Raw genomic sequence first — 25243 nt, forward strand, 5'->3', positions numbered from 1 at the left:
CTGCAAGTATGGAACTTGCTCAAGCAGTCTCTCTGAAACTCATTTTAATCTTCAGAACAGAACAGACCAGAGATTACCTCTCTTGCAACATTGTTCTACAGAGGCAGTTTTGTATTTACAGAACACACAGTGAGTAGATTTTAAAACAAGCAGATTGGCTTTTCTCCAAATGTTGTAATATTACCAGCACCTATTTCTGCAAAACAGTGTTGCTGATTTTGGTATGTCCAAGGCTTTAAAGAAGGGAATGGGCGTGGGACCAGAAAAGACAGATTGTTTAGGTAACCCAGAGAGTTGAGAAAAAGGAAAAAAACCAACAAAATAGAAAAATAGTAATATAAAAATGGACAAATGTATTTAATAATTCATAAAATACCCCTCTATGACCAAGAGAGTCTATGTACACTCTGGAGGCTCAGCTTATAAGTGTTAAGTACAAAAATAATACAAAATGCTGCAAAGGAAAAATACATATAATTGCAGCACTTACAAATTGTGCAACATATACACAAAATATGCAAAAATGTAGACCATAAAAGAACCCAAACTGCACAATATATATATAATGAAAAAGCCAAACGTATTTTGGCAATAAGCCTTCCTCAGTGGCACATATTATCAAAAAGAGGTAACTAACTACTGTCACAAACACACCATATGGGCAGCATCTTTTCTTTTGTATAAATACTTCTCGTCTGATACAACTAATCTCTCAAAATTCACTAGGTATCTCCTAATAATTCATAATGGACATCAGTAGGTCCCCATGGCAATCTAAACAAAGCTGATCAGAGTTACAAGGCCAGTACTTATGTGTGAGCATACCACCATCCGCAAAGCTTCAGCTTCATAACTGTGTCATAGTTTCCTTTTTTTAAAATAAACTTCATTTTTCAATTTTCATTTTTTTTAAAGAGAAAAAACAACATCATCAACAACAACAGGTTTACAGATACAACTATAGCATGAGAAAAACAACACTGCAGATGCAAAGTTAAACTCCAGAGAGCCGTAAAATTCCACGTTAATTGAAGAATGTCAGTTAACCACCTATAGAACATGGATTCAGCTCATAAAGTGGACAAGACTGTAATTAGCATACGATCTGAAATATGGGTTTGGTCTGACCGTAGCACATAGGTAAGATAGGGAAGCCATAGGGTGGTAAAAGTAGATTGAAAGTTTGGGTTATCTAGAGAGCCAAGGTGGTCAGTCAGCTTTTCCATTAGGAAAATTTCCCACAATTTATTGAACCACATAGATACTGGGGGCAGGGAAGCACTTCTCCACGGAGAGGCTATGACTAATTTGGCAACTGCCAAGAGGTACATGGTTAAGTCTTTTCTAAGCTTTGGGATGCCATCATCCTCCCAAAGCCCCAACAGAATTAATTCTGGCTGCATAGGGATAGTGTAACCAACAATTCTCTCAACATGGAGAAGGACCTTCCCCCAAAATATTTGGATAGCCGGGCAGGTCCACCAGCAATGTATATAGCTTCCCAACTGACCACATTTCTTCCAGCACAGTGGGCTATAGCTTTGCTTCATTTTATGTAGTTGGCTGGGGAACATATACCACCTGGCCAGGATTTTGAAACAGTGTGTGTGTGTAATGTGACTGCTCTAGAGTTAAGTGGTTTAGCCTTCCATATTTCCACCCATTGAGCCTCAGATAGTTTAAGGCCACAGTCCTTGTCCCAAAGCAACTGATATCTGAGTGGTGAATCCTCCTTTCTGCCTGAGACTAGCTGGTACATTCTGGATATAACACCTTTCCTCTGTAAGCAGTCCCGGTTAAGAAGGGACTCAAAGTCTGTGAGGTTTCTGCTAAATGCCTCTTTGACCTCCTTGCGATGTGCTAGGTGTTGCACTTGAGGGTACTGGAACCATGGGAGTCTGATGTTATGACCTGCTTCTAGAGTTAACTTTTCTATTATAAGCCCATTTTTTATGACGTCCTTTAATCTACATTTGGTTAATTTCCTCCATAAGTCATATTCCTGGGGCTGTGAAGCAGGATGAAACCAACTTTGCCCCCAAAAAAGACATTACTGGAGAGAATTTAGGCAGAAGCCATTTTCTCTCGGTATCCCATACTTTTAGAGTAGTAGAACAGAGCACATTATGTGCGGCAAGGGAACTCCTTTCACTAGGAGCATTCCAAATAACGTCTCTGATATTCCTAGGCCTATAATATGAGCTTTCTATCATGACCCATTGGACTTGCTCCTGAAAAGATAGCAGGGTTACTAAATTAGCTAGATGAGATGCTATGTAGTATCCCTTTAAAGAGGGGATGGCTAGGCCTCCTTTCCTCGGTGTTCTGAGCATGGTTTCTTGGTTGATTCTGGGCCTTTTGTGTTCCCAGATGTAGTTGAACAATTTAGTTTGCCATTTCTGTATTTCCCCATGTGTCAGGGTCATAGTTTCCTTAAGGTACTTTGTTGAGTATTTAAATGCTCCCACAACATTTCTTGTCATCTACAAGTATGTAAGAAATCCTTAAAGTATGTTCAGTAATATGCCATCATGTTGTGAGATCAAAATTGGCCTCTGAGAGTCGTTTTTTAGAAAATAAAGATATGTTAAAAAGTACTTTCAGTTACACCTCCAAAGCTTTGAAATTCCCATGTTTCTTTTTAGGCATTTATTTATTTCATCCATTTTTTAAAAGGCTGGTTCTAAACTAGATCAGGGTATGTTGGAAATTTAAAGAGTTCCCCTTTTGCTTCAACTAAAGTAACAGCTTGTATGAACAATGCATTTTCAAGGATATCAAAATTCTTTTATTTACCTCTAGTTGTGTGAGATAAGCATGTTTATTGTTAATGCTGCATGACCATTACCAGAAACTGCTTTTCAGGGGGTTTGCAGATCTTAAGCAAGTACCTGATGACACATGAAACAAAATCTGTGAAAGTGCAACCAATGCTGCTGAAAAGAAGCAGAGTCAAGCTCCGAGCTACTGTAATGGACACCTTTATTTACTTAAAATATTTATACTCCACCTTTCCATTCTGCAGGATTCACAAATCAGCTTGTGAAGAACAGACTTGCAAGCCCTTCCTTTTCCTTTGCATTGGCCCCTGGGAAATCAGAAAAACCCTGTGGCCATCCCAAGTCTCTGCTTGGTGATACTGCCCCTTTCCCTTGCTCACCAGGGATGCACAAACCAAATGTATCCATTCATTACCCCCAATGGAGTTTTTAATAGAGATCCAACTTAAGAGTTTTTAAAATATAAGGAATAAATGGGTAAAAAGATTACACATGGTCAGTTCAGGCATTTCATGCTGAGCAAGGGAACAAAGAAAAGGTGAAAGCACATGGTCACCTTTCTCTACCTACCCTTGGTTCTTACCTCAGTTATGTGTATATACGACAGGCCAGCTTTACTTGAAATAACAGTAGTCTGAAGTTCAGCATTACCATAATTCTCATTGTTGGGTCTTCTCTCTGTTGCCCCTTGCCACATGGACGAGATAAGAGTCCCTAGGTAAAAGTTTAGTCCTTTGGACTGTCCCAAAATGGAAGGAAGAGCTTCTTTCTTGTGTCCTAAGAATTCATAGTCTACCTTGGGGAGTCCATCACACCTAGAGGACATTTGGATCTTCTTGCACCCTAGGAGGAGTTTACCTTCTAGCCTTCATTACCTTTGGCTGTTAGTGGTCTCCGTCCATTTTGGGTGTGTCCTGGCAGATTCATTAGCATAACCAAGAGCTTGAATGCTCTGTGCTGGAAGCTTGATGACTCTCCTTCTTCAATTCCCTCCTTTCTGCCAGCTACTAATCTGCATTTGTGTCCCTTGTAGATGGACAGAGAATAATCAAAATAATTGAAATATCAGGCTGAGGGATTTTGCCACACAGCTTTAAAACATAATTACTGATCAGTGATCAATGTACAAAAGAACAGCAGTGTGTCCTAAACCATTTATTATTACAAATGCCTTCTGAGACAGGAGCGTCTTAACCTGGCAAACAAATGCTGTTACTTAGTAAATTAAGAGAATCTCCTCTGCAAGGTAGTGAGAGCCAGTGTGATGTAGAGGTTAGACTGGTGGACTAGGATCTGCCATCTAAGCTCACTGGGTAACCTTGGGCCGGTCAGTTTATCTCAGCCACTCTACCTCACAGGGTACTTGTAAGCTGCTTTAGGTCCCCATTAGAGAGAAAAGCAGAGTATAAATATCTAAATAAATAAGGGAGTGCCATAATGTGGGTGCCAAGTTCCAACACTGAAAAAGACCATAACTTATGTAACCTCCTACCATATATCAGACAGTTTGGGGGGCACAACAGGATCTCAAGAGATTATCAGGTGAACAGGTGTGTTCATAACTGGAGGAACTGGCTCCTGAGGTATCTTGATTCTGTATCATTCAGGGCTTTAAAGGTCAAAACCAGCACTTAGAAGTGCACCCAGAAACTAATTAGGAAGCAGTGAAGCTGATATTAATGAAAGTAATATATTCCATGTGGACTCAAGAGGAGATGCTGTACCATAAAGTTTTGACCAAATACAAGAATGTCCCCTAGCAATACGCCTTCTGAGCACACGGGGAGTGACATCAGCATGTCAAGAGGCTGCCGATGTTCTCCCCATAGCCCTCCCCCCTTGGCCAGCTGAGTAGTGGCAGTGGAATGGTAAGTCTAGTCACTATTAATCTTCTCTTTATCTCTGACTGATAACACAAGGAAATGGGAAACAAAAAGGCAACTAAAGATGTCGCAATTAGAGAAGCTGCTTTGAGATGCAGAAAAGTTGGGCCTGAAAATAAAAGCGAAAATCAGCTGCAAGCTAAATAATACAAAAGGCACAGCTCATCAAATGCATTTTAAAAAGCCACTAAAACTGGCCTCTCTCCTGTTCCTGTTTATTATGGTGAAAGCCGAACGGTGGGACCTAGCAAATGTCATACGTTTATGTCTTTAAGTTTACTTTACCGTGCTTTAAAGGGCTTCCGTAGCCAGCCTTTTGTCTAACTGGCAAGGTAAATGACAGCTGAGTTTGTTCACACAAGTCTCATAATTTGTTCAGTTCAATGGCACTTGAAGCAGCCATTATTTTTGTCCAAATGTCCCTCCAGGAAAAAGGCAAGCAAAGACTAAAGTAAGCCCCCTCTCCGACCCTCCAGGAGCCGCTCCCACACCTCTGCAGTGCCTCCCCCGCCTCTTGCAAGTCGCCGGGGCTGGACGCGCGCGCACGCAGCGCGCGCTCTCCGGCCTACTCTGTTATGCGCGCCCGTCTCTCAACTGCTGAGAAGCGGGAGCGCGCCTGGTTGAACCGAGTTTGGAGCTGCCGCTCTGGCTTGGCTCGTGCTTTTCTTCCTCTCCTCCTTCGACGGTAAGCAAGACCTGAGGCGGAGGTAGAGCTGCCATGCCCCGCTAGCCCGTCGGGAACACACGACCCCCCCCCCCCCCACACACACACCCCTTGCTGCAAGAAACTTGCGAGCAGCGAGAAGACGAGAGCTCGGCGCCGGGGCTGGCCACGGAGCTCCTCCGAGGATGGAAGCCGGCGCCGCGTACGGAGCCGGCAAAGCCGGGGGCGCCTTCGACCCGCAGACCTTCATCCGGCAACCTCACACCATTCTCCGGATGGTTTCTTGGGTAAGGAGGACGCGTCTCTGACTGCTTCAGGGCTGCCTCGTGATGGCAAGTCAAGGGGGGAGGGGGTACTGCGTGCCGAAGCCCGGTTTTCTATCGTGTTGGATGAGAAAGTGCATTGATTTGGCCAAGGGGTTGGCTGTTGCATGGGTGAGCCCAGGCGAGCGAGACCTGACGTTGGCTAAGACTGGGAGGAGGAGGAGGAGGAGGGTGCGGGAGAAGGGCTAGGAAAGCCGGGCCTTCGCGGGCCGCTTTAGGGCCAATTTCTTGCTTCTTACTTAACGGGGAGCGGGCAGTTCCCCCTTCAGGTGGTGGAGGGAGGGGGGGAAGGTGCCATATGCGCGGTGGCAAAGAGGGCGCTCAGTGCCTGCCCAAAGTGACCTCCAAAATGGAAGCGAGGTGGTGCCCCTTCTGGAACCCCCGGCTCGGATTGCTTGTCCCTTCTCGGCTTTCTGCCGGTTGTGTGATACGGTCTCTAGCCCGCAGTAGCGGCAATGTTTATAAACCAGGGCTGGGTTGTGTTTACTGAGGGGTGGGGGAAGGGGCTGCAATGGAGGAAGCCAGCTGAGGATTCGAAGAGGGTGCAAAATAGCATTGTGACCAAGGAACAGTTTTCCATTCTGTACTGTCAACTCTCCAGAATCATGGACAGGGTTTTTAAAGAGAATGGCTAAACCTGTTGTTTTAATCTAAACGTGATGAGTTGTAATGTGGGAAGAAAGTTGGAATTGCAATGTGATTCTGCATCATCACCACTTTTGTAACCTAACCTTTTTGTTTTGTTTTTAGTTTAGGCAGGATCGGGGTTAAGGAAATGAGGGACAGGTTGGGTAAAATGCAAGCTCTCCTTGCTTTCAGTTGTCCTTTCCAAATCCTCAGCACTTTCGGTTCAATGCATTTACCCCATCAAAATGGGCAGCAATTTTCATGTAAGAGTGTGTCTTGTGCATGATTAAGGAAAAGATGCTGTTAATTGGATCAGTCAGCAAGGGGGAACGGTTCCTCTTTTTCGAGTATTTTCTTTGGGATAGCTATAGTGGGGGAAGGTCACTTAACTCGTGACATTCTTGCCATGGCTGCCTGCGTGCTTGTAGCACATATAAGAAGGTCATTGGGATTAAGAGAGTAGGCTGCTAACCTCGAAGCTGGAGAGGGATTTGTCTCCTAGGGGAGTTTGCAGGGAGAGGAGAGGAAGTGGAGCTGCACAGCAGAGCTGATCAAGATACGAAAAAGATGGATTCAATAGGGGGAGATTCAATTAGGAGAGAGGAATTGGTGGGCAAGCGTTGTTTGCTTAGCCTGTTACAATTGATAAGATTAAGCCTGTAGAAATTTCTGTTCTTGACTTGCTTATTTCATGAGTGCCATCGATGTCTCTCTGTACAATTTTTTGGCAAGCAATATGCCCCTCCCCTGCTGAATATGACTTCGGGACTGGCATTGGGAGAAGTGAGGATGAGCCTGACGGAATTCTAGCAGGTCCATGAGAAAACAGAAGTGTCTGTTTGTCGTCTTATTTTCCAGCACGGCACACCAACGTTCCTTCATCAGAGGGTAGAACTCTAGTAATATCCTCCCAACTCATATCTGCCTTTGCAGTCATGACGTGTTAGAAGAACCTTTTATTGCATGAGCAATTGAAATCTGTATTGGAAAAGCTGCAGACAGCATAGGCAGCAATGCAGCACTGCACATATTATGGTGGCCATATTAGATGAATATTCTGTCCTTAATAAACTGGGGCAGAATGTTCTCTGCTTTTGAAGGTGCGACTTCACTCTGTTGCTGCAGGGGCTTCCTAAGAAGAGAGAAGGTTTCTGCAGTGTGCTTCGTTTTGCTTCAGAACGCCACTTTATTGGCTTTCTTTATGAGAGCAGATGACCTGTCAGCTCCAGGAAGATAGCCAGCATCCAAAATTTTCTTGGATGTGCTCCTGCTTCCCCTGAGCACCAGCTGCCTATTGTGCCTTGACCTTGGAAGTGACTTGCAGCCCAGAGCCCAGGAAGATCTGAGCAGGTGGACAAGGTGGTGTTTGTGGGTTTCCTGTGTTATTGTCAGCTCAGATCTTTTCAGCAATCTGAAAATCTGAAAGGGAAAAAAGTCCAGTTTATATATGATAGGATATATTTCTTCAGATATTTGCAAACAGCAGTAACTTCCCAGTCCTGTGCATCTTTACTTGGAAATAAACCCCATTCAGATTTAATCCCAAGGACTGCAGCCTAATGTTATGTGTGCTTACTCTGAAGTAAGTACCACTAAGTTCATTAGGATTTACTCCTGAATAAGTATGCATAATAAACACTTGCCCATTGAATTAAAAGCATTTGGAATTAATTAAAAATGGCAACTTAACAGTACTGGGAATTAGTTCTTTTGCAGGTTACAACCAGAGATGAACATTTCTGTGTGTTGCAACATCCAGTTTTTGGTTAATCGGGGAGGAGGGGAGGTGTCGCTTCTGTGAGAGTAGTTTAGAATTTCTTTGCTTGCTCTGAACTCAGTGATAGTGGAGCTTCCTCCCCCCCATACTGAAAGAAGTACTGGTAACGGCGGTAAAGTGAAGGTTGCATGGCGAGCAGGTAGAGTTATGCCCTGCTTCAGCTATGAGGCCTCAAAGAAGGAACAAATGAATTGGTACCTTAAAGTAGTGATTCTCAGAGGCTCGGGAGCCACATGTGGCTCTTTGACGTGTTGACATACCACCTTTTGCTCTTCTGAGCACTGTTCCCCAGTGCGGCACACCTTGCTTGTTCCCAAGAAGTGAGCAAGGCCTTGGCAATCTCACTGTCTCACCCAACCTGCAGTGCTTCTTGTGGGAAGGCAGAGAGGGAATTTCTTCCCCTCACTCCAGATAACATATGGGAGGGCTAAGGTTCAGTAGTAGTGGGGAGAGACATTCACAGAGGTATTCTGGTAATTTAATATAAATAGCTATATCTTCGTATATGTGTGTTTTGTGGGGTGGTGCACAGGCCATACGATAGTGATGTGGTAATTGTGAATGTGGCTCTCTGCAAGCCACAGACTGAGTACCACTTCCTGAAACTGTCTGCATTGTAGACACCCTTGCACTTGTGTGTGATAGTGTCGGTTGAAAGTAGAGAGAAGAGTAGTTTACTAACTGACCACATGGAGATGACATAACTCTGAGGCAACTCAACTGTCCTTGGTCATAGAGGCCTGTGGCTTTTACTTCTCTTAAGTTCTCTGGTGCTAATTTTCTCTTTCCCCACTGCTTTAATTGACTCTCAGCTGTTCTCAGTATTCCATGATCCCTGAAGCATATGTATTTTTATTTATTTACTTACCCCACCTTCCTGCTCCATCAGGGCCACCATTCAGTCTTCATCATGGCCATTTTCAGATATGTCCACACGTACCAGGAGGCTAACCCTTGCGTGTACGAGGAGTGTATCTTGTAAGCATGTACAGCTTCATGCAAACTGCTTGCTGGGTTTTCCAGTGTTCTGGTTCATGCATAGTGAAGCCGTAGCTCACCATGCAAAATAAGTGTGTTGCCCCTGTTCAGACAATGTCATGACCATGAGTATCAGGAGGAACACATTCACAATACATGCACTTGCCAGGACCCTCCTTATGCGTAGTCATAACCTCTGAAAAGTGTTTGTTTTGGAGGTTTTTTTTAAAGGTCTAGTTACAAAGTCATTATCCTGCATACGTGGGGAGTCTCCTATGGAGGAAACCTTTACTGTATCTCTGGGTAGTCTGGTTTTGCTGCTTTTGTGGTTGGCACAAACCACCCAGTTTACTATTAAATATAAGGATGTCATCCATTTTTAGGCTTATTTTTATTCATGATGAGTGGTAATCTGCGTTCACATATAGAAAGGCAAATGTATAATTCTGCCTGTAAGGGGAGTTAGAAGAGTTATTCATGCAATTTTGTGTAGAGGGCTACATTGTTCACTCTTAACTCATAAGCACTAGAATAATGACTGCAGTCATGGCAAGAACATTCTCATTTGCAGTCTTCCTCTTTATAATATTAAGTCTGAAAGGCAAAGTATGCCCCATAAGCTTTAAAGGGAACCTTTCATCAGCAAATGAAACAATCATTGTAATGAGATGTGCCTGTTGCATGTCATTCAGGTTTTCCAGATTGCCTTGGGAGCTGTTGATTCCACAGACAGCTGCACTGTTCCATTTTAAAAGAGTTTAAACAGCTTCGGGGGGGGGGGGGGGTCTTTGTTTTAACAATAAGGGCTTTTGAAATGGCATATGCTAAAGAAAACTAGCAAATAAAACAATCACACGTGAATAGAGAACAAGTGCAACATGAACCCTGACTCACGGCAGAGTAGAGTTGCCACTGTTTTTCACTGACCAGCTCCCTTGGCTTTTAAAAGCCACTTCAGCACAAAAGTTTCAGTCCTGTACAATCTTATGGGAATAAATAATTTTAAAATAAGTAAGCCCCATTTGGTGGGATGCAAGTAAGTAAACATATATGTAAACATGCATGAATTTGAAGTATAAGGTAAAGTTGCTGTCCCCCCCACCCCCAAGCAGGACTTCCTTTGTAAAATTATTTATTTATAGTCCACCTTTGTCACTGAGATCCAAGGTGGATTACAACAGTGCAAGTGAAAATAAAACCATTTCAGTAAGAGACATGGGTGCAGATGCAATGATGGGGGGAGGGAAGTATACCCCAGTACTGTATCTCTGTGCCACAAAAAGGAGGTTCATCTGTTCATGAGGCTGTTCAGGGTACACACCTCTCAAACGTTGCTTGTGTGCTTTGTTTCTAGATACATTGGTATGTAGACTTGGTAAGACAACAGCAATACATTCACATTTTGTTGCTATTACATGCTGTCATGAGACCTGACTTTTTAAAAAAGCTCTTAGATAGAACTGTCATGTGAGCAGGAAGAGGCTGTCTGGAAATCTTAGTAGCTGCATGCTAGAAATTAAAATCATAAATAAGCAACACTGTATTAATTCATTTTGAAGAACTGGATTTCTTTAAAAGTTAAGATTAATTTAAAGCCCACCTTTTAATCTGGAAGTAGGAATATGAAGCAGTATGTAGCAGACCTAGCTCTGCACAATATGTAGAAGTAGCAAGCCAGGGTACATGGAATGGGGGAGGGTGTTTGTTCAGAGAAGTTGTTTCTCTGAAAAAATTATCCAAACAGAGATCATATATGAAATTTAATTACTGTGAAAAATATGGGAATGCAGCTATATTGTGAATAATATGAGTTTGCAGTTGGTTGTGGTAACAAGGCAATGCATGTTTTCTTCAGGCAACACACACACACGTATGTGGGGGATATCTCATTTTCCTTCCCCCCACGATTTCCTCTTTCCTGTCCGCAAAAGCTCCCATAGCTTTTCCCCTTTAGGGCCTACCTTCCCTTATCTATCCTGTCTTCAGCTTTCCCTCCCACTGGCAGCTCCTGCTTGAGTAAACTGAGGTATATTTCAGGGCACCTGTCCTTTTGTTGGGGGGGGGGAGCCACCTGGCAACTCTACTACCAACCCAACTTTTACCCCCTCCATCTTCAGCTGTATTTATTATTTCATTTATACTCTGTCTTTCTTCATAATGGGGACCCCAAGGAGTTTACATAACTTTCCTCTCCTCCATTGTATCCCCACAACAGCCCTGTGAGGTAAGTTAGGCTGAGAATGTATAGCTGGCAGAAGATCGCCCATTAACTTTCACAGCAGTGTGATGATTTGAACTAGGGTCTAACTACTACACCTCAATGGCTTCTGTGGGATAGCTGCTGCTGAACTGTGGGGTGGCTGAACTGAACAGTAGCAAGTAGCTAGACCTGGGCAGGTCATGCCAGTTGTATAGTATCAAGTCAGCCAGTGGTTGCTGGTGGGCCTGACCCCAACGAGTCCACCCTCAAAGACTTAAACAATCCTAGAAAGGGCCTTACCTCCTCATGCTTTTTACTGAAGGAAACCAAGGCTTGAAGACTGGCCATACTGGGTGGTTGCCTAGCAATGGCCCCTGAGGGTGTTCATTTTGTAAAACTACAGGCACTGCTTGCATTTTTGGGGTTTTTAAAATATTCCTTATTCTTTTTTTAACATTAATCTCTGGATTTATGTATCCACAGATTTGGTCATGTTGAAAACTGGGAAAGTATTAATTAAATTAAAAAGTTCATTTTCTCTCTACATATATTGGGAATGGTGGATTCAATCTGAGCCTTCTTTAAAATACTGTACCAAGAAACAGGCAGATAGTCTAAGCAAGATCAGTCTTGTGTAATATTCTTATAAAACAGAAGACCAGTGGCACTTTAAAGATTTACACAATTTATTCCAGCATAAGCTTTTGTGAGCGGAAGCTCAGACACCTAAGGGGTGCATAGGAACTCAGATACATAAGAATCTATGAGGTTCAATTTATATACACAACAGAAAGGCTGGATGCTACGTAGAGGGCCTCTCCAAAGAGTTATCAGAATTGATGATCCTCTGGATGGGATCTTGTTTTAAACTGTGTAATAAATTCTGATCACCCTTTGGATTGCATCTGGTTTTGAACCAGCCCTTCTTTGTCACACACAGCAACCCTTTATGCATATTAATTGGACCTGATGGATTTCTTCCCCTGTATTTCTGAAGAAGCAATTTCTGACCCCTGAAAACTTATTTGGAATACATTGTTTGTCCCTAAGGGGCCACTGAACTGCTGTTCTATTCTGCTGCTACAGAAAAACACACCTACTCATTTGGACTCTTCATAATATTCTTTATAAATATATCTTTATAAGTCAAAGATATAAACTGAGATCAGTATGTTGGGACACACAAATTTCACTGACGTGGATGGTGATTATTATATTCTAAATGTGTGCAGAAAACAATGTTCAGTACAGTAATGATCTCAATGAGTTTAACACATTTGTCTACTCATCACGGGAATATTTTAGATGTTTCCATTCTAACAGTGTATCATCAACAGATCATTCCAGAGAAAACAAAAAAAAGAGGGCAAGTCCACAATATTTCTCTGATGAGGCGCTAAAATGCTGAAAGGCCTGCTAGTACATTTTAATAAATACTATTAGCATTTGATCAAAAATAGGAGAAATGACATTACTTTATAAGAATATTTGAATGGCTCTTTTGTCCTGAGGAGTGGCTTAAAAGCAGGTCTGCTCCAACTAGTCTGGAAAGGCCTGGGCTACTTCCAGATTTTAATGATGATACATTAAAATGATGATACATGAAAACAAAATAAGGCATCACAAAAGAAAATGAGACATAACTTGAACATTTTTTAGTCTTTTTCTTTGCAAGTGCACTGTTTATGAGGCAACTATAATACAACAGTACAGCTGATATTAGAAAGGCCCGTTGTGCAGAGTGGTAAGCTGCAGTACTGCAGCCCAAGAGTTCGATCCTGGCGGAAGTTGGGTTCAGATAGCTGGCTCAAGCTTGACTCAGCCTTCCATCCTTCTGAGGTCAGTAAAATGAGTACCCAGTTTCCTGGGGGTAAAGTGTAGATGACTGGGGAAGGCAATGGCAAACCACCCCGTAACAAAAGTCTGTCAATAAAACATTGTGATACAACGTCCCCATGGGTCAGTAATGACTCGATGCTAGGGTTGCCAGCTCCATGTTGGGAAATTCCTGGAGTTTTGTAAGGTGAAACCTGGAGAAAGGGGGGTTTAGGGACGGAAAGGACCTTGGCATGGGATAATTCCATAGAGTCCACCCCCCAAAGTAGCCATTTTCTCCAGGTGAACTGATCTCTGTGGCCTAGAGACCAGTTGTAATTCTGGGAGATCGCCAGCCACTACCTGGAGGCTGGCAACCCTACTTGGTGCTTGCACAGGGGACTGCCTTTACCTTTTTTGACAGCTGATATTGAACATGGCAAGCCAGTTCAAACATTCTTGTCCCAAAGCGAACCTTTTGTCTTTTAGCAAATCCCTTATCTAATTTGTAACATTAAAATGAGAGAGTATGTCTCATTTTAGTTGCTTAGTATCTAACTTGAGTATCAAGTATCTAACTTGAGGCTACCTTTGAATTTGAGGCCCAGCCTAGGGTTGCTGACTCTGGCCTGGGAAAGTCTTGGAGATTTGGAGGCAATGTTTGTGAAGCAGGGAGTCTTCTCTCCAAAGATGCAAAGATGGGGAAAGACACCTGCAGTCTGGAAATCGGTTCCAATTCTCGGAGAGCTCCAGGGACAATCTAGATGGTTGTAATTCTAGGACAGGTCAAATGACACCTCCCACCACACTGCTTAGAGGGCAGTGTTTTACTAGAAGCTGCTTCACCTGTCCCCATGTTGCAGTGACATGAGCAACAATACCTAATGGATTTTTGTTTATTATGTAGTCCAAGAGCTCTTTCAGGTTCTCAGTCATTTTTGGTGCTACATTCAAGAGCATGAGCCAGCTTCCCTGATGCAGCCAGATACATAAAGCCTCAGTGGTTCTCTGGTTAAAAAGAGAACCAAAGCAAATTATTCAGTATATAACATTCATAAAGAAATCTCTTCCAAAAATAAGGGGGTCCAGAGAGAGAAATTAGGTGGAACAATGTTTCTCTGTCTCTGGGCGATGAATATCCTTGAGGAGTGCCCAAGGCAGGTGTGTTAGGCCATTAGCATCCATAGCAACAGCGGAACGTACCTCAGTCCTGGCCTTTGCAAAGCATTTTGCCAGCTATTTGTCTCTAGCTGTCAGTTCATAGACTTACAAAATGGGCATCAGCTAGCAAAGAAAATATTAACACGGTTGAGAAATAGTATCTGTCAGTCTTTCGTGCATGAATTATCCTTTGATACAGAAGTGGCCTGTATAGATTTTCTCAGAGGTTGCATGCACAAATATGAAGGCAGAGATGGTAAATTAAGCTGTGATTTTTACACTTGTCTAGAGGAATTTTGATGTTATGTTTTTGTGGTGGTTGCGTGATCTGAAGTGCCCCCTCATACATTTATAAGGGAAGCAGTGAAACAGCTCTTGCTGCTGACATTTAAGCAGAATATGCAGAGACTGGAAAGATGAACAGGGAGGGGGGGAGTCCTAAGCAGCCACAGACTGTCCAAATGCAGAGGCTGTGCACGCACATACAATGGCAAAACAGCTTTAGGTACTGCTCTAGGAATAATTCTGTAGCAATTACATTACTTCTGTTCATACAATCCATAGAATCGCAAGTGGGTGAAACATCAAGCTTCATTGCTCTGACTTCAAATGCAGAAACAGTTATTATTTTGTAGAGATGAACATTTTGGGGAAGGTTTTGCGTTGTTTGTTCTGTATTCAAGAATAAACATTACTGAATACAAGCTGACATTCATCAGATGACTTTTTCCTAGGCTAGAGATGCAGGGGAAGACTTCATCTGTTGGATTCCTGGTTGTCATGCAGCAGATAAAGATGCAGGAGCTCCCCAGGGGGACAGTTGGCCCAGCCAAGCTCTCTTCATTGTATGTATTCTTGTTCTTGGGTCTGCCTGGTCCAGACCTTGAGAACTCTCTTCTGCCTTTAAGAATTGCACAAGAGTGATGGCTTTCCTATATGTGTCTCTTCCCAGTATTGTAGCGATGGACTAGAACTCCTTACTTGCTCTGTCCTCACATTAACTCTTTTCCTGGAACAGGAGTTAGAAGTGTGATGAGGTTTGGTCAAACAGTCAGCTGCTTGCATAAACTTGGCCCTTGGGGGCCACTATAACAGAATACCATCAGAGTCGCAGACAAGAAGTTGCCAGAGGAAGAGAGTCACAACTTGCTTCATTGATGCTGATGTATTCCAGTAGGAGGAAATCAGTTAATACTGTGGGGCCCAGCATTAACCTGGGGAATGGGCAGCAAATTGTAGCAGAAGGAATTGGAAATAGGGAGCAGTTTGCCTCACTATTATTAGCTGCAGTTCCATAATAGCCGTTCAGTAGGCAATGGAAGTTGTGACGGATTGTTGGAGGAATACAAGAGAGGCGTTTGATATTTCCAAATCACTCAATTACCATAAGGAATGGTAATTCCAGTTGACTTTCAGAAATGGAATAGGTACTGTTCACATGCATTTCTTGTGGCAGCCCCCCATAATATGTACTTGTTATACATGCATGTATATTCCTCTGAGAATCCTGGCCCAAACAGATTTCCTAGATGCAAGAACCAGTTGTATTGGTGAAAGATTGCTTTTTCTTGACTCCAGCCTTTTCTCAAGAGTTTCTGTGAAGAACTACTTGTTCTTTGTCTGCCTTTGGGTGCATTTTTGGTACTTCTGTCTTGGCCTGGTGGTAGAGCTTGGTTGTAGTGTCAAAACATCTGGGGTCACATCTCCATACACTACCACATTGGAATGGAACTTTCCCAGATTCATGCCTTGATATAGAACTTGAGGCTTTGTTGTCACAATGGCAGTTTTCATTGAGCTACATCCTCCTTGACTATTGGCTAGGGTTCGTGCCACTAGATGTTCACAATTGCCCTGTGCTCTGCAGGCTGCCAGGTCTAGACTCCTCTGGAGTAAGACCAGCTAGGTAAAGGAGTGCAGAGCACCGGCAGCCTATGCTGGGAGCTGGATGCTTAGAGCATGGGACTTGTGCCTAGTAGACCTGTTGATCCAGCAATGCTACTTGCTCCAGCCTCAGCCTAAATAGGCGGAGCAGTAGGGTTCCCAGGTGCCCACCTGGGGATTTGCCCCCTTGTCCGCCAATCGCTGGGTGATTGGTGGGAGGGTGTGGGTGACGTCACCTGGTGTGGTGACGTTACTTCCGTGAATTACGTCATCATGCTGGCTCCGGAGCACGCATGCACGTGCTTTGTGTGTGCATAGGGAGAGACTGAGAGCCAGCAGAAGGTAAGCCCCAGGTCTCAACTTGCCCGCCAGGAAGATAGAGGGTCCTGGCAACCCTACTGAGCAGTGACCTGGCTCAGCTGCATCTGCTGGCAGGAGTTGAGGCTCTTGAGGCTGTGGTCCTGTGAACTAGGTGCTGCTATGATTGTAGGCCTAGATTGGATGGGTTCCCTGACGAGTTTCATTCTTCCCTTGTAATTGAAGATCTCAGCCCCATTGGGAGTGCTGCTTGTCTGCACTACCAACTTTCATTAGGAACCAGAAATAGCTCCAATTCATTCAAAAGTCAGTCATTTGTTAAAACTTCTTTAAAAACTTTTAAGACAAACTGTCAAATATCTGCAATCTTTTCTGACAGATACTGGCTGTTTCCTTTTTAAAGAGCACAGGAGTGTTTATTTGATTAATCCTTCACAACACCTACTATATTAAAAACTCAGACTTTTAAAAAAATTGCAAATGGCTCCAGGGATTGTGGAGGAAAGGCACATTGATGACGTGTGAGTGGTAGAACTAGGTTTGTCTAGAGCGTAGTGGAACTATTACCAGACCTCACTCACCCTTCTTGTCTCCACCCATAGCTGAACTCTGCATTGACTGGTGGTGGCTTTTCTTCAACCCGGAAAGCTGTGCTTCAGGACATCTGCCGGAGCCTGAGCATGAGTGGCTAGGGATCACCATAAGGATGTGCTGAGGCAAATGCAAGACGTAGTAATAATGAACCACGTTCTTTAAAATGCAATAATAAAGAAGAGTATATTCTATTTCTAGTTCTCCAGAGGTACTCCACATTTGCATCTGAATACAAATAAAATGAGAGTTGGATAATCTTTTTATATTTTCTTTCTGTGAACTTTGAAAGATTTCTTTTTCTACCACTTCTCCCCTTCTATATTTGGCAGTTGGTCCCTCAAATGCAAGAAAAAGCTTTTGCTTTATTCTGTCTGAAGTGGATTTGATTATAAATCCTGTGAGGAATATTACGTAACAGAACAATTTCCTTTTCATAACTGAATTTTAAAAGGAGCAGGAGAGGGTGAAAGAGGCCATGTAGCAGCCTTGTGACTGAAGGAGATCATGGGGAATTGAAGGGCTGGGAGAGCGGTGAGGCACATGGACCTTTTCCAGTTGAAAACAAGGTGGAGATCTTCCTAAATTAAGTAGTAAGATGTTGAGGCATAGTGACAGATTTTCTTCTATGGTGTTCAAGAAACACTAATGGGCTGAGTTGTGGAGACATCACATGATACTCAGGAGGGTGTAATAGACTGCAAGAAATGTGTATCACAGTGGAAGCATCACATGACCCACGGTACAGATGACACTTTTCCCAGTTCGGCTGACAGCTTAAGACTGGGGCTAGAAAAGCAATTGCTGGGGCAGGCTTTGATTGCTGAAATGTGACTTAGTAAAGAAAGTATTTACCAAAGATTTATACATTGGATGGGGTCTGAGCAACATTTCCAGTCACCAGGGTTTGCAACTTATAATGTATAGCCTAGCCTATGGCTTCCATTTTCTTCTCCCCTCCCCAACTCTTTCCCCTTTTGGCAGTCTGTTTCTGTTCTCTGTTATGGAAACAGATCACATTTTGAAAAATAAGTAAGCATATTTAAATGGTGAGTGCTTTAAAAAAAATCAGCCCCACTTCTCTAAAGCACTGCTTCTCTAAAGCAGTGGAGCGTCGAACCTGGGTCTTCTGGATCCTAGTCTGGTACTCTAACCACTGTACTCATGCAGACCTGCCAGCTTCTTTCAACCAGTAGAGGCTACTTGACCAGAGCTGTTAATGCCCATTAAGGGGATATCCAAAATTCTTAAGCAGTGTGGGGATACATTCCCATTCTTTTGTCATGTAGGATAGACTGGCTATTGGTCAAAAGCCAAGCTTGTTGTAGTAAAAAACCTGGGAGGTATATACATTTGGAAACTGTATATACCTGGTTAGACAGCTATGTTGTTGCTTGATCCCTGCAGGGCAGATTGTATTCTGCTGGTGTTAAAAGATTCTTCTCATTTTTCCAATTTCTAATGGGAACGGCTAGTTTTTGACACACAAAACCCTAGGACCAGTGTATCTGAAGGCTCACCTTCTCTTCTTTGAGATGGTCTACTGAAGTCCTGTTTTCTGTATCCCTACTGTTAGTAGTTAGGTTGGTGGCTACCGAAGACAGCGGCTTTTCCTGTTGTGGCACCCTCAAGTGCGGAAAGCCATGCTCATATGCATATGCCTGTACGTATTTATCTTTTGGATGCCAAGTAAAAATTGTTATTTACTCAAATCTTTGGTAAATTTTAATTGGTTGGCTTTTATCTGTTTAGTGCATTGAATTTGTACTTTTAGTATGTTTTGACTTAGTTCTAAATTTTAGATTGCTTTTTAATGATAAACCACCTGGGGCTTCAATTTGGACTGGATAAAAATGAAATGAAATCAAATGAGGAAACAAACATATGCAGTTACTGGATACACAAAAAATGTTCATACTTAAGTTTGATTATTATTAAGCCTATTGAATGCATATATACATTTGATGTTTGAAGATAGTTTTTAAAAAGAGGCCAGATAATATTGAAACAATGTATTTAGGAGCCTGAGTGGTGTTCTGTTCTTCGTGGAACAGTCATGTTTACCGTGACTGGCAGTGTGTACTAGTACTTCATGCATTAAGCACACAAAGCAGAAAGGACAGGTGCATAGCATACACAGGAGCTGTAGCCAATCAAGACCATGGATTATCCTCCCCCCAACTATTTTCTGGCCCATATTTTTGCTATCCTTGAGAGTAAGTGTTGTGTAGTGGTTAAAGTGTCAGACTAGGATCTGGAAGACCCAAATTCAAATGCGTAGTCTGCCATGGAAGCCTGCTGGGCGCCCACTGACCAGTCACACACGCCGAGCCTGACTTATCTCACAGGACTATTGTGAGGATAAAATGAAAGAGAGAACAATGTATGTTGGTGTGAGTATCCACTGGGAGGAAAAATGGGGTCTAAATGAACTAAGTAAATACTCTGTCTTTCTATAAAACAGCCAATTTAAATATACATGCACAGTATCCTTATAGTACTAGTAGTTTTTAAAAGGTTATTGTAGGAAAGAGAGAGGGGGCAGCAACTCATAGCTACTGAATCTTTTTGAGGGTATCTTCATTTGAGGTTTCAACTCTTTCTAAAAGCTGACTAGACAATCTTGCTGTTTGGTCATATACATATCTGCAGACCATAAAAGATAACGGACAATGCATGGCACAGGATAGACAGAAAGATGTAGCAATCAGACAGAATAGTGGGAAAGATAAAGAAATAGGAACAGATGGATTGCTGATGAATGAAGAGTGAAACATAAAACATCGCTAGAATGAATGGAAAGTGGAATTGTAATAGCTGGATAGACAAAAGGAAATGGGATGGGGGGAGTACTGAGTTAACAGATGGGGAAAATAGATGGCAATGAGATGGCAGGTGGAAGATTGAGTGGGTGACTGAATCATGGTGGTATATAACTACTAGATTTTTGTAGACTGAAAATAACACTTGCTTTTTCTGTGGATAAACTATCAGCTAGTATAGAAAGCAGATTAGGGTCTACTCATTTATAGATGCCTTCTGGAATGCCAGATTAAAATACCTGCAGTACAATCCAATCACAGTGAAACATATTTAAGTCCCGGTTATTTAAATGAAAGAGTTAAACATGCATGTGCTTAAATTAAAACAGTAGAATTTGGCAGTTTTTGCCTTTGGCTGTATTAAGCCAGTGGTATAGATACTGCTTGTAGAGGGAGTCCTTTTTAATTCATTTCTTACCTTCTCATATCTAGCTTTTCTCCATTGTCGTGTTTGGCTCCATTGTGAATGAAGGCTACCTCAACCATCAAGATGAATCAGAGGAGTATTGCATCTTCAATCGCAACCAGAATGCCTGTGGTTACGGCATCACCGTGGGAGTCCTTGCCTTCCTCAGCTGCCTTCTTTACTTGGCACTAGATGTCTACTTTCCACAGATCAGCAGCGTCAAGGATCGTAAGAAAGTTGTACTCTCTGATGTCGGTGTGTCCGGTGAGTTTTCCTGTGGACTGGCACAACTCAAAGTTCTGTTAGGATGTTAATATTTAAAAAATCCTTTTGTGTGTAATACTAACCATTTTTTTAATTTTCAGAGCATGAACTTTCTGGAGGCTACAGTCTACCAACGTCATGTGCTAATGAAACTGTTCGCCACAAGCTAGGCAAATTAGTGGGCTCTTTTGGAATTTTGAGAGGGGATGGTGAGAAAATGATTGCCACAGGAGGCAAAGTGAAACACAATACCCCTTTCCCCATTTTGCAAAAGAATTGCAGAAGGGGAATAAAAAGAGATGAAGGAAAGCCAACAGGGGTGGGGGGATGAGGTCAGGAAGAATACAAAGAAGGAAATCTGAAAAGTGTATGGAACCACAAGGGTGTGCCATGGGAGGGAGAACATGGCAGAAATTGCCATCCCCTTTTAAGAAAACGTTAATGCCCTCAGATCTTTGGAACTGCATGGCTGGATAGAGGCCAAAATGTTTAAACATAAGCTAATATTTTATATAAAAAGAAAAGAGCAGTGTAGTCATAGCATAGAAAATAGGACATTAAAAGCAATTTCTCTATTTAACTCTTAAGTCCTCTATAGAGGCAGTAACTAAAATCCACCTTGGGTCCTGGGATGCTGAGGAGGAGAAATGTGGGTATATAAATATTGTAAATACATTTTAAAGCTTTTTTTTAAAGTTGCAAATTTAGGTAAAGAGCCCAGTTGTCCTCTCAAACCAAAGTCCTGTGCGGCTTCTTAGTGAAGAGGAGCTTTTTTCACATACAGCTACAAATGGCAGGATACACACCATGCGAAGCATACTATGAAATGCTTATTCTGCTTTCAGATTTCAAGAAGGTTTTCTTTGCCCCTATTCCATTTGCTGTCCCCTTTAAAATTGTACATACTTTTGCTGCTACTGAAAGTCATATTCAAGCACACGGGTCGTACGTTGAAGGCACTGATTAATATTGGCTATTAGTCATGATGGATATCTGCTCCTTCCAGTACCAGAGGCGGTGTCACTCTGTATCAGAGCACAGGCAGGAGGGTGCTGTTGCAGTCATCCTGCTTGTGGGCTTCTTAGAGCCAAGCTACAAGTGACGCCTGACAGGAGTTGGGACACGTGTCAGGTTTCTGAAAGTTTAGATGGGAAACGTAGGCGTCCTTTCTTATTACTGCTGACAGCTCAGGAAGCTTCCCGCTCCTGCTTTGCGCGCGCCGGCCGCAGCCCGCCCAGCCTTTGTGGGCTCCTCCTGCCCCTGCTTCATCGTCCAGAGGAAGCCTCTGTGGCTCCCCTCCCACGGGATCAGGTCCGCCTGCCTCTCTCCGCCAGTGCCTGGCTCTCCAGAAGCCCCCCAGCAGGTGAAGCAGGCGCAGGGTGTGCAAGGCATGGGAAACTTCCTAAGCAGGAGGGGATCCCCACGTCTGCTGCTTCGCCGCCAGCAGCAGCGCACCCCTTCCAGCCTCTGTGGCTCCCCTCCTGCTCTATCTCAGACTGGAGAGCTGCATGGGATCCTGCAGGAGGTGGGGCTGTGCAGGGTCCATTTTTCTTTTGCTTTTGAGGCCCTTCATGTGCCACAAATGACAAATGCAGGTTTGTGTGTGCAAGTGAGCTAATAATATTTTTTTGTTGGTAGTTAAGTAAATGTGTGGTTGGTTTGGCTCAGGCATGGTTGGGACCTGCAAGGACTTGTGTGAGGAAAAGGTCCCTCTTTGTGCCATCTCTGCTTTCCTTACCTCCCATCTATCCCTCTTGTTCTCTCCCCTCACTGTATGGCTGCTTTCCCCCAGTTGCTTTTTCCTGTCCCCTACTCTTGTCCCAATTATCTCCTGGTGGTCCTTCTCCTTTTGATGTCTGCACATGGTGCTTTTTTTTACTAGTTTAGGGTTTTAAGCCTCTCCCAAACAGTTTTTCTGCGACCCTGAAGGTTCCTCCCTATCCGTGTGTGGTCCCATTGTGCAGATATTTTGATCCACATTTAGAATTAGTTAGATGATTTGTCAGTTAAATTTTAAAAAATTATTAACTAAGAATGTGCCCCCGATAATTTGGGCACCAGATTTAACTCTTTTAATTATTTTAATACAATTACTTATAGCACTGTGAATGGTGTTATTTCGGGGGAGTGGTGTTGGAGAATTAAGAATTTTAAGCAAGTTAATAAAAAGAAAAAAGCACATATTTATATGAAAAAGAAAAAAGGAATAGAAGTACCAAATTTCTCTGAATATATATATAAATATTACACATTATACACTAACTCCAAAATTACCACAAGTAAATACTTCTCTTTTCCATCTAAACATTGTTTTCCTGCCTCCTACTCTTCAAAGGCAAAAACCATCAATTCATTTCTTTCTGTTTCTCACAAAAAAGCCTCTAAGGGGCTTCCAGGTAACCGTATATTTATATAATGGCCTTTCCCTGATCAAAGATGCAGATTTAGCCATCTCGGCATATTTGTGATTGATCAGTTTAAAAAACTGATTAACTAAGAATGCACCCCTGATAATTTGGGCACCTGATTTAACTTTTTAAAATTATTTTTAATACAGTTACTCGTAGCACTGTGAATGGTAACTTATTTTGGAAGCGCATTCCCTCCTGTGTGTGAAAGAATGAGCAATGCCACTTCTGAAATTATGCCTGTTGCAATGTGTGTATGAGTGGGAAAGGATCAGGCGCATTATTCGTTAATACTCTAGAGAAAAGACATAGCTTGGTAGTTTTGCTGTCTTTCTAAGAGATAAACAACAGCTTGTATTAAAACTTCTCAAGTGACATTTTTAGATCCAGAAGTGATTTGTGGGGGACATTTGGTCTGCAGTGTAGCATGGTGCCTTCAGAGAAGTAAATCATACCACTTGTTTGGTTACAACTCTGACTGTCAGGTTGCTCATATTTTCTTTCATTAGTACAGCAAACCATTTCCCCTTATCACCCTTCAGGTTAACCATCCATTCATTCTTAACACATTTCACTTCATTCTGTGAGCTTGATTCTAAAGGCACTCAAGTGTAAATTCCAGACACTGCTTGTCTCCTGTGGTTGGTGACGTTAGTATGGAGCAGAATACCATGAGAGGAATGTTGAGTCAATTCACTTTTCACTTCTTGGTTTTGTAATTAAATTTATAAGTTGTTTGGGAAGGATTTTCTTCCCATTTAGCAAATGCTGTAGTGCATCTGGGAACAGCTATGACTGTATATGAGAAAGAAGTCTTGTAGTGAATATACTAGAATGCACTGCCTTTTAATAGCTCCAATCCGCCTAGGCGCGATATTTATTTTAAATCCACATTTTTTCCTAATGGGGACCCAGAGTGGCTTTCAACATTCACCCCTTCTCCATTTTCTTGTCACAACAATGAAAGTGGGGTGTGTTAGGCTGAAAGTGTGTGTGATTGGCTCCAGGTCAGCCCCCCGTCTTCTGTGGCAGAGTGAAGATTTGAACATGGGTCTCCCAGATGCTAGTCTGATACTCTCCATACCATGCTGGCTCACATAATACTGCCTTGGTCACACTAAGGTGACAGTCCTAAGTATACATACTTGAGAGTAAGCCCTGCATACCTCAGTGAGACATTTCTATGCATAGGATTGCATTATAAGCTACAGTGCAGTGATATACAGTGGCTCAGGAGACACGTGGCTCTTCCCCAGTGCAGCACCCTTTCCATGTTCCAGGAAAGTGAGCAAGGTCATTGCCGTGTAGGCCCTGTGGTTGTCATGTGGTTCCTGCCATGAAACAGCTACTGCTGGAGGGATTGGAGGATGGGTAAGCTGTGAGCCTCCCCTGAGGCGTGAACTACATTCTAGGAATGGAAGGGCCTGTCCTGTTCAACAATGCCCTGCTCCCTATAGCCTGTGTGGTCTCATCTCAGCCCCTGGGCAGCAACCCAAGAAAAAGCATACTGGCCACAGTGGGATGATAGTGGTTATACTCCCTTTTCTCCACAACCAGCTGGCCCTCCTCCAGGCACTTTGGTAGCGTCTCTCCCCCAGCGTGCTGTACTTCAGGCTGAGGAGAGAGCAAGAAGTCAGAGAACGAAGCCTTTTCCTGCACTCCAGGTATACAAGGGCTGGCTGAGGTTCAGCAATAGTGGGGAAAGACAATCTTACACGTGCAAACATATTCCAGTATTTTAATAAGTTATAATTACATATTTAATATTGATAGTTATATCTCACATTAATGTTTGCATGTGTTTGGTGAGGCAGTGCACAGGCCATACAGTATTCATGTAGCCCCTTTGATTGCTGGTAGTGGCAGCTGTGGCTGCTCTTGAGTTGAGGAATGAGTTTCACTGCTACAATGAATTCATGGCAGAGGTAAGATTTAAAGCAGGAGCCATTCAGTAAACTATTCTCGATGTCTCTGTTTAGCCATCTGGAATATGGGGAAGGATCGTACTAGGCCTGTTTTACTGGGTTGTTGTCAGAATAACTAAGATAATGTATATGAAATTCTTTCAGTATTCCCAAGCATTATATGATTGCTAAACATGATGACGATGCTTAGAACTGCAGCCCAAATGCAACACTGATGGATGAACACCTTGATTATTTCTCTGAAAGTACTAGGAAGGGCTGTGCAGAGTGGTATGGTATGGCAGAAGCCTTGTATGCAGAAAGTCCCATGGTTCAAATCCTGAAAACTCTGGCTAAAGGATCTCTAGGAGCAAGCATTGGGGGAAGACCCCTGTCCTGCCTGAGCCCATAGAGAGCAGCTTCCGGTCCGTGTTGATA

General features: G+C 42.9%; 1 protein-coding gene across 1 annotated transcript in view; it reads left to right on the plus strand.

The window, feature by feature from the left end:
• Positions 1-5280: 5280 nt before the first annotated feature.
• The window catches only part of SYNGR1 (synaptogyrin 1), a 31916-nt gene continuing 11953 nt past the window's right edge, over positions 5281-25243 (plus strand). The window contains exons 1-2 of the mRNA XM_054989453.1: positions 5281-5614; positions 20256-20493. Of these exons, the coding sequence (XP_054845428.1) occupies positions 5513-5614; positions 20256-20493 (340 nt within the window). The 5' untranslated portion in view covers positions 5281-5512. The remainder of the gene's footprint in view (positions 5615-20255; positions 20494-25243) is intronic.

This window comes from Eublepharis macularius, chromosome 9 (assembly GCF_028583425.1).
Source record: "Eublepharis macularius isolate TG4126 chromosome 9, MPM_Emac_v1.0, whole genome shotgun sequence".
In the NCBI taxonomy this organism is placed as follows: Eukaryota; Metazoa; Chordata; class Lepidosauria; order Squamata; family Eublepharidae; genus Eublepharis; species Eublepharis macularius.